This window comes from Drosophila nasuta, chromosome 2L (genome assembly GCF_023558535.2).
Source record: "Drosophila nasuta strain 15112-1781.00 chromosome 2L, ASM2355853v1, whole genome shotgun sequence".
Taxonomy (NCBI): Eukaryota; Metazoa; Arthropoda; class Insecta; order Diptera; family Drosophilidae; genus Drosophila; species Drosophila nasuta.
In genome coordinates this window covers 5961867-5972269 of record NC_083455.1, presented here as the reverse complement: position 1 = coordinate 5972269, position 10403 = coordinate 5961867, and the positions used below count along the sequence as shown (strand labels likewise).

General features: G+C 34.1%; 1 protein-coding gene across 2 annotated transcripts; it reads right to left on the bottom strand.

Annotated features, from left to right (window-relative positions):
- Positions 1-7227: 7227 nt before the first annotated feature.
- Positions 7228-8606, bottom strand: LOC132792044 (lipase member H-A-like). Of its 2 annotated transcripts, none has more exons than XM_060801268.1 (3): positions 8528-8606; positions 8378-8448; positions 7228-8321 (listed from the first exon to the last, which is right to left on the bottom strand). In XM_060801268.1, the coding sequence occupies exon 3, from the start codon at positions 8285-8287 to the stop codon at positions 7370-7372; it is 918 nt and encodes a 305-aa protein (XP_060657251.1). In that variant the 5' UTR covers positions 8288-8321; positions 8378-8448; positions 8528-8606; the 3' UTR covers positions 7228-7369. The 2 variants fall into 2 exon arrangements, with proteins under 2 accessions (XP_060657251.1, XP_060657244.1); XM_060801261.1 differs by having other exon boundaries at positions 8378-8474; positions 8528-8562.
- Positions 8607-10403: the final 1797 nt, after the last annotated feature.

The window sequence follows — 10403 nt, the reverse complement described above, 5'->3', positions numbered from 1 at the left end:
TTTAACTTTTTAAACCAATTTAAATTTTTACAGATATCTGTTAATATGTCAATAAGTCGCTATCAAACTGTTGACAGTGGGAAATAAATTTAAGATAATTTCATAATTTGAATTCAACTGCATGATGATGAAAATATACAATTTCATTTTTTAAAATTATTAAACTAATTTCCAGCATTTCAATAATTAGTTATCTATCTTTAAAATATCTGTTAATATCTCAATAAATCGTTGCCAAAACTGTTGATAATTCAAATAATTTTATAATTTGAATGAATACCAGAAAAAGTATTAAAGTTCAAGTATTCAGTATTCAAAAAGTATATCTTAATATTTTATTTAATTACTTAATCCAATGTAAATTTGTACAGCTATTTAACAGTCAGTCTTTGAATATCTGTTAATATATCAATGAGCCGCTGTCAAACTGTTGACAATTGCAAACAATTTTGCAGATAATTTAATAATTTGAATGCAACGTAGTTTAACTGCATTCATGGCCTACAACTAAATAATAATACCAGAAAAGAGGTGAGTAATACTACTTATTGTAAGCAATGGCCATATTAGGTAACAGCGCCAGCAACAACATTTTAATATAAATTGCACTTGATTAGTTGATTAATAACAAAAAGGAAGTCGTGAAAATGCACAAAATACTATAAAAACAATTACGACGGGTTTTACTTAATAGCGACTTCGAGAGCGAGTCGTGAGCTAATTTTACAATACGCACCGATTGCCTTCAATACGAAATTCATGACAATTTCAATCAAAATCAAAACAAACATTATTTTTTTAGTGCGTAATACATCAGATAAAAGTCGGGAGATAGAGAGCGAGAGATTGAGAGAAATTAGTTTCCTATGCAATGATTTCCGCAATTGGCAGGCCAATTAATATAACTTGGGTGCAAATGCGGGGAGCATATGCCACGGGATTTGGGGCGGGGGCTGGGGCAATGAGGCAATTTCAAAATTGTGGCTGAAGTTGTTGAAGGCAGTCTTCAAGTGCTCCAACTGATTTTCGGTATTGAATTTTTGTGATCATCTTGGTGCGATAACAATAGCATTAACTATAATAACAACAAACACAGTCGTTCACTGACTGCAACCGTTGCAACAACAGCAGCTGCTCATATAAATAGGCAAAACAATCAAACGAAGCCACACCGAAGTTTAGTTACTCTTCCAAGAAGGTCAATAAAATATACTTGGGTATTTTTTTAATAATTGGAATATCTATTCATATTGACAATGAATATAAATAATTGATTTCTTTTTTAATTTAAGTATATACTTATATAAATTTATAAAAAAAAACCATTTTTTTGTTAATTGTAGCAAACGATCCCAAATGATCATGTTAACATAATATTGATTTTAAAAAGATCTTGTTTTCAATTACAAATTAAATTAACATAATATTGCTATTAATAGTATAAAAGCTTGTTTTCAATTACTAATTAGTAGAAATACATGTTTAATTCTGCAAGGATATGAAAAATATACGAGTAAATGTAACGAATAATTTTAAATAGTCTTCAAATGATATTTAAAATAAAAAATATAAAAAATAATAACTCTTTATATAAAGAATTCCCTAAAATTAGAAATATACATTGTGGAACAATTTTTTTTAGAGCAATTGATTCATAATTTGGCTTAAATAATAGTAATATATATAAAAATCAATAGAATTTCAATAATGAATATAACATATGTATATACATTAACCGTGAAAAATATATAGCATTAATCTACTTAAACTATTGTTACATTTATAATTAATAATAACCTTGAGATCGACGCGATTTACGTATAAAGTTTAGTATTAAAAACGTCAAGAAATATTTGAAAGCGCGCATAACAATATAACATAACTTTATACAAACGATACTCAAAGAATTTCAAAACTTCTTTCCTTAGGGCAGAGTCAATTTAAAGTTGTTATACCCTCTCTAAACAAGTGTATAACAATAACAAAAAAAAAGTAAAGTTTCAACTGTAAACAAAACGCACGCGTCGCATATGAAGCCGAAAAAGAGGAGAAGGAGAACGAGAAGGAGAAGAGGCAAAGTGTAAGCATTTTTGGTTGGAGCTGCGAGACGAGACGAAACGAAAATTTCACTGTGTAACATCGTCAGCCTCATATGGAAAATTTCACTTGCACGCTTGAGAAAAAGTGCAGTCATAGGGGGATCAGTCGAGGGACGGGGGAAGGGAGTTTTTTCGTTTTGTGGGGTTGGGGGCCTGCTGTCGAGTGCGGTAATCACGCGTTTTCATGGATTGCCAATGGAGGAACCGGCTACAATGCGTTTTGTATTTTAAATTTGTTGCTTCCCTCTCTGTTTCTTTCTGCGTCTTCATCTTCATCACTTCGTTTTTCGTGTGTGTGTGTGTGTATGTTTTTTTTTGGCACTTTCACTCTCATCCTCAGTTGGCGTCGGTTTGTTTCGTTGGGGTTTAAATATTACGTTATGTTTTGGATGCCTTTGGAGAGATAAGCGGGGCATTTGTTTATGTCATTTGCAAGTTTGGCTCTGTCAAATGGAGCGATTTAATTATACTCTTTCATTGGATACTAAAACTATATGTTAAGCTGTGTAACGCATAAAAGGAATAATTATTAGACGATATAAAAAAGTTGTATACTGTGGTTTAAATGTGGTTTGTTACGTTGTTTTATATTTACAATAACCATTAATTTTAATTCATAATTTAATAATGATTTTTTTATGGAAATGCATGATATTTTTATAAAGTGTAAATCAAGATAAATTAGTTCTTTAACTTAATGAAAATAAATAGCAGTAAAAGTAAACTGTTATATTACATAATCGAATAATGATTAATGAATAAATTTACTTTATTAATCAACTAATTAAATTGTTATTTAAATTAAAGAAATACTTTTAATTTCTTGAACTTAATTATGATTAATGAAAATACGAAATAATACTTATTTATTGATTACGTCTCTAATATATTTTATCATTTGGAAAGAGTATTAAATATTCGACCAACTCAGTATAATAACTCCTTCTTGCTCTTCAGTTATTTTTGGTTCGTTTTGTGTTGTTTGTAAACACATGGAGATTGAATTGGAGTCGTTTATTTTATACAAAATTGGGTGCATCGAGTGACTCGACCAGTTGAAATCATTGTCTAGTTGTCCAAGGTTCGATATAACGCAGACTCTATAAATTTTGTTAATAGCATTTCTCGTCTATTTCCAGTTCAAGTCTCTAATTAATTTATGCATTTTTTATAGCTACGGGGGCGAATCAAAAATCTAAAATACATCGACGGAAATTCATAATTCCAATGCATTTCGATTGCCACATAATGCGATTGGAATATCAAAGATAAAGCAAACGATTTGAGCTCATTACGAAGTGATTAAGTTAGATTAAATTGACTTGGGTTGCTCAATTCAAGGCAATTAATCAACGACTTAATACATTTCTTTTTCATATCTATAAAGATATTTCGTTGCTTTGAACTTGTCTGGATTCAATTTCCTTTTAGAATATGACGCTTTCAGCGTCAGACATTGATCAAAGCGGCAGGTCGAGTCCAAGGTGCAATATACATATAAATCTTATCCGGATAATAATGGTTCCGCTTACGTATTGTTTATTGTTTATTGCGGTTGCTAAAGAACAATAAATACCACCCAGAAATGACAGTTTCGAGCTTCATTATTGAAAGGGAAGCAGAACAAGAAAAGAACGCATTTCAAATCGCAATGCGACGCATTGAAATTGGTTGGATAACTGCAGTGCAGTGCAGTGCGGCATCTGGTCGCCAGATGGCGCTACCTTGCCCCGATCCGACGCCAGATGCAGCAGTCTCCTCATTGAACTGTCAGCGCAGTGAATTCGAATTGCATTACGATCGAAGTTGTATTTGCTTTAAAGGTTTGTTTATGCACTTTCCCCAACCCAACGGTTTATTAGCTAACGGATCATTTTCGCATTGCAATTGCATTGCATTCCTCGCCGTTGTTTGTTGCCACGTGCAGCGCGCAAAAGTATCTGCCAGATACTTTGTCTGTGTATGTGTGTGTGTGTATCTCAAGTTTTAGGGGGGCCTTATTTAAGTGTCTGTCAAAAGCTGACTAATGGCCTACGCATTCGATTTATGTGGGCGCCGCAGAGGACGAAGCCGTGACCTGCGGGGGGGTGGACAGCGGGAGGCGGGGCAGCTGACAAGCGGGCGGCGTGTGAAAATCGTTAACAAATTGCAGCGTCGAAATGATTTGAGGAATACATCGATTTAAATTTACAAAAATATCGAAATATATATGTGTATATTCCCATTGCAGGCGGCGCATTCAAAAGTGAAATGTGTGAAAAATTGTTGTAAAGTTTGCCTTTTATTTTTCTTTAAATTTTCCGTGGGCGGAAGATGCAACTTTAATTGACAATTTAGTTTGAGAAATGGAAAAATGAAGCCGCTATAACCTCAGCGTTGAGTGATGGGTGCGGTTAGTGTGACCATATTTTGTTAATGTAATATGTGATGAAAAAAGGCCAATCTGTAAATTGTTTAAGTGAATTTCAATATTTTCATTTCGCGTTTTTTTCTCTTATTTTCTTTCAATCTAATAATCGAGCATACTAAACTGTAGCTACTTCTTAAAAAAATAAGTAAAAATTCTCAAACATATTGGCAAGATTTGAAGATTCCCTTTTATAGATTCCCTTTTGCATATATGTAAGTACAATTAATAAATCATAAAAATGTGAGAACAATACTTCCATAATAATAAATAATATATTATTTAAACAAGATAATCTTATCGACATTTCGATGAAGGTTCTTTTGTATAGATTCGCTGTCGCAAATTGAGCTTTATTATTCATTATAGAATTAACAAGATCAGCAAACATTTGGCCTGCTCATTGAGAGACGGTGCCAAGCACAACAAATGATAACAATTCACACCTCAATGTGGAACATGTTGTCGTAATTAACCCACTTATGGTTGCTTTGCTTGTTGTACCTGGTTCCAGGTTCCAGGGCAATGTGATGAGATGACTCGACAGCTGTTGCTTGAAGTAATTTGTGAAAATTATGGGCCATCGTTTGGTGTATTTTATTATTATTATTATTATTATAACATTAACACAATCAGCGAGGGCGAAGAATCACAAGACTTTCGTTTTGTTTACTTTTCAGTTTTACATTTATTTCACTCTTTTCGCTCTGATTTACATCTTTCACATTTTTTTTGTCGTGAATTTTTGGATTTTTGGCATTCTGCGCACACGCATTTTACTTTCCAATTGCGTCGAGTTCAAAATGAATTATCGCAATCTTGACAAAATGTTGAGAATGGGGAAGTTTCAACACTCTTTTAAGCAGTGCAAAGTTGTTATATTAAATTAATTATAATTTAAATTACATCACAATCGGTATTGTGTAATTTAGTTAGAAATGTAAACCACACGAGTTTTTTTTTAGAAGATGATTTATTTTCAGCATAAACTTTAAAAGTAATATATTTGTTGCTGCATCTTTAAAAATCACTTAAAATAAATCTGTAATTTTAAACTCATCAAGTTTTAAAATATGTAAAAAGTATTTAAAAGAAAGCTTTATTGCCAAATTTAGTTTGAAATATAATTTCCACGAATTTATTTATTGTCTCGTTATTTTTAAGAAAAACATGAAAATTCACATGTAATCATAGTTTGTTTTTTTGCAATACATCACTCACTTCCCTTCGAGTTGAAACCATATCTAAGATCTGCCCCATCACCCAAAGATTTATTCACACACTTTGTTGCTGATCTTCATGCGGATCACACATGCTTAATGGGGTCATAATCGCCTCCCGCAAAGTGTTACGCATTTCGTGACAAATGTGTAATAACCTTTAAAAATACGACACGACTGAGTCTCTCTGTCTTTCTTCTTTGTATCTGTGTATCTTTGCTTCAGTGTAAGTGAGTATCTTTCTTCTGTGCTGTAATTTCACAAAATTTTGTAATTTTGCGCATGCGTCAAAGTCGTTTTCTTTCTTTTGCTCTGTTTTTGTAAAACCGGTTTTTACCGTTTGTCGACATTTCAATTGCTAAATTCAAAAATAAACAATAAACAATAAGTATATACATAGTATACAAGACAAGATCTCTGCGTAAAAGATTTTTGCTCATTCGCAATGAGTAATCGAAATGTGATTCACGACTCGGGGCCTCCGGCGTGTCAATTTTGACAGCTCTTTTGTTGTTCCGAATACGTTTATTTCGCCCGCATTTCTGGAGCAAGGACGTAAAACCCACTTGACAGACCTTGTATTTCCTGCTTTCACCTTTATTTTAGAGCCGCCCACTAGCAACATCCCCAAAAACGGCAATGTCTTGGAGTCATCATGAAAGAAAGCTGCACTTAAATTATTTAACTGTTTGAGGGGCTCACGCCTTGATAATAAATTGTTCAATTCCGCTTCAATTACGTCAGTTCGATGTCGCCTTATGTAGAGGTAAGATTGGTAGAGTTCTTGATATTCATAAAATGCTGTTAATAACATTCACTTTTATTTGTTACATTCTGAATGCATTACATTATAGATAACATTTCTTTTAATACATGTTAACCACATGGTAGAAGGGTATTATAACTTTGTGCTTGCAGGAAATGTATTTAACAGGCAGAAGGAACCGACCCTATAAAGTATATATGTATATATTTATCAGTTTAAATTCCGAATGTCTTTATTTTAGTTTATTTGAACTTATATTAATCAATAGAAATTAATAAAAACGTTTATTATTCCAATATGTCTACTATATTTTGAAATATTCTTGATCAGTGTCTGGTATATGTTGAATGTTATACTATATTCAAACTATACCAGTCACTATATCAATATACGAAATGCCCCCCTTCGGAACATATTTAGCATTCTTGGTATATAAATATAGTATATTTAAAAAACACCTCACTATTTTAGTTTTCTTAAAAATTGGTAGCGGGTATCTTACAGTCGACTGTAGATTTCTTATTTATTTTAACTGAGGTTCTACAGAGACAGTGCAACAATACCAAAATCTATTACAAGAGATAAAAAAACCTCAAGACTTTCATTAAATAAATAATGAAATATTTAGTGTAAAGACCTTAGAAACATGCCCCATATACAAAATTGTCGTCATTACTTTTTGTGTGGTTTAGATGTAATGGAAAAAATGAAAAAAAAAAAATGAAAAATCACGTTTCTATAATCTTTTTATATTTTTAATGAAAAGGGATTGATATAAAAGTAATTTTATGAAAAGTATATGTTAGGTGCTTAGAAATAACATTTTTAAGCTTAGTCCTGCGGTTGTGAAATATGATTATATTGAATATATCTGGAATTAAGCTTCAGCCAATTTCTGTGATTTCTTAAGCGCATCAGCCTCAATTTGCAAATATCTTCGCTCCAGTTTCTGCTCCAATTCATCGATGTGCTGAACACCAGTTTTGTCAAACAATTTTGTCGTCAAGTCAGTGATAATTGCGCCCTTATGCCCGGCAGCAAAAGGCGGATTGGCATACGTCTCCAGGAAGTAAGTGCCACTGTTGTTGGGGGACGCAGGATAGCCCATCAGGGCTTGAGTCTGTTGCAAGGTGCAACGACCGAAAGCATGTGGATGCCAGTTATTGCACTTAATGCCCCAGAAACCATTCTCCGAAGCAATGGACTCGGCATAGTATTCGGGGGCACGATTGTGACTGCAAGAACCTGGAGATTTATGATTCTCGCAGCCAGGTTGTTCTCCGTCTCGAAAATTTACATAGAAGTCCGCATGTCCCATGGGTTTTAGAATGCCACGTTCCGCAGGATTTGTGTGTATAATATCCACGAACTTGGCATCTTCGCGATTTAAGCGATGTCTGTCATGGGTAACAACAAAAAGTGGCTTGGCTGGATCTAAGCCCGTTATATGATGAAGTGTGTGATTCACATAGTTGGCTGTTTGGCCAGCCACTTGGGCACCCAAACTGAATCCAATGAGGTGCAAGTCATCCTTATTGATAATGCCAGGATTTACCAAATTGTTGATCAACTGACCCAGACACTCGCTAATCAACAACGCATTTAGAATGGCTTCCTTAAAACACGGATGCCTTACCAAGGGACCAAAGTCAACGGAGATCACATAGACTGCTTTTTTATCAAGAAGTTCTGGTCTAATTTCAGTATTAGGGGAAAAGTCGCGATGTCCTGTATATCCGTGAATAAGTATGTAAACTGGGTGAGGCGGTTGAAAGAGTGCGGGATCAATTCTCATGGGTCTGATTTGTGTGGGATTGTCCCGAGTTGCACTGAAAATGGAACAGAGAACGTGTTTGTGTGTTGATCGAAACTAAGCGCAACTTACTTGGTATAAAGCCAAAAGGTCACGTTCTTATTTGGACAGCCACCCTCAACCACAAAGCAGCTCCAAGATGCCTGTACATAGGAGCAGAAAACCAGAGCTATATATTTATATTAAGTTGAAACGATTTCAGATTCAACTCTGTCGACATACCTAGCACTAGTATCTTCATTCCGATAAATTTCGCAGTCAACTGTCGGCACAGCAACTAAATATTTTGCCTTTTAAAGCGGTAAAAACCGAATAATCTAAAGTAATCTGGCAGTCATTAACCTTAATTCAACGCGGAATATGAATGATGAAGCGTTAAAGTCGCATGCAGTTTATCTTGACAAAAATCGCATTAAAAATCGAATGTCACAGACCCAGCAGATATGCATTTTTCTAACTACCACGATTGAGTTAACAAAAAATCTTTAAATTTTTTTATTTGCCTGGCTTAATGAGGTTTTTTCCATTAAATAATTTACTTTAATTTTAATGTATTATTTTAGTACACATATTTCTTATATAATAATATTTTAAGCTTTTTTTATTATTGTAATTAAATTGTATTTTTTGTAATATATTTTTTTTTGTATTTTTAAAAATTTTTTTTATTCATTTTTTTAGCTTCAATGTTAAAATTACCGCATAAATAAATTATACATTTTATTGGAATTTAGTGCCGCCAACTTGTCATTATAAAGCTGAAAATTTGCAGAATACTTTTACTTTTTTAAGCGTTAATTTAAAATTGTTCGATTTTGTAGTTTTTTTTTTAAAGTTCCCTAAAACTTTGTTATACTTCTTAAAAAACAACTTTTAGATGCTAGAGAACTGAAGATGGTACTCGAAAAATATATTCTCTGCCGATCGATAAATAAAATAGGTAAACAAACTGAATCTGCATTTATTTCTGGAATTTATTTTAAGACTGAACTCGAGTTCAAGTGAGTTTGAACTTCAGAGAGCAACACCTGGGTGTAAATGTATTGGGAAAATGTGTTGTACGGAGTACTTTATGGGCTTCAGTTGATCAGTTGAAGCAGTAATGTCGACACAACGAAAGGCGGAGTGAAAAGAATTACATTTCCAGCAATTAGTTATCAGACTAAAAGCAAACTCAAGTGCATTAGCCTATTGATTTTCAAATGGAAGTGGAGGAGAAAGACGGAGAGTTAAAGACTGGAGAGTCTCAATTTGCAAAATCAAACTAATCCGCTTAAGAGCTTCGATTTTCCGACCAGACAGTGACAACATAGAAACATTGTCGCAATTGAGGCGAAATAAGCAACTGTCCCTCACCGAAGAGGATAAATGAGGGTAGAGAGACAGAGAGAGAGGGAAGGGAGAGGTGATATTGATTTGCAAACCGGACCCAGGTGAGCAGTCAAGATGGGTCTAGCCTCAGACACGTGACAATGCATGTGAGCAGACAGACGGACAGACAGACGGACGGACAGACAGACAGACGGACAGACAGACGGACAGACAGACGGACAGACAGACGGACAGGCAGGGTTAGACGGTTATTTTTAACAATGCAGCTGCTAATTTTGAGCACCTGATATGTGTGTGTGTGTGTTTGGGGCCCTGCTCTTAGCCAACTGAGTGGATAAGTCGCCCAAGCTGCCGGCTAATCAAAAGCCAAAGACCCACCCATTTGTTGCCAGCGACCCACTTGAACATGCGCGCTCGTGACATTCGACTTGGAAACGTGCAAAGCGACGGGAAATCGACCAAAGACCCAAAGAAAACAAAATGCGAAACGTGCAAAACGTCACTTCAGTTGGCCCCAAACCGAGGCGACATCAGATGCGTCACAGCGGAAAAGCAACAGAGAAGCCAACACAGCACTTCAAACAATAACAAACAAGCAGCTAAAGCAACATGCTGCACACTTAATTACACTACAATAATTAATTGATTACCTGAATTGATAACTATAATATTTTATATAAAATATATAAAAGTTCTTCAATGAATGCATAAAGATTTACCAATAAAAACAATTACTTAAAAAAAAAAAAATATAATAATAATCAAG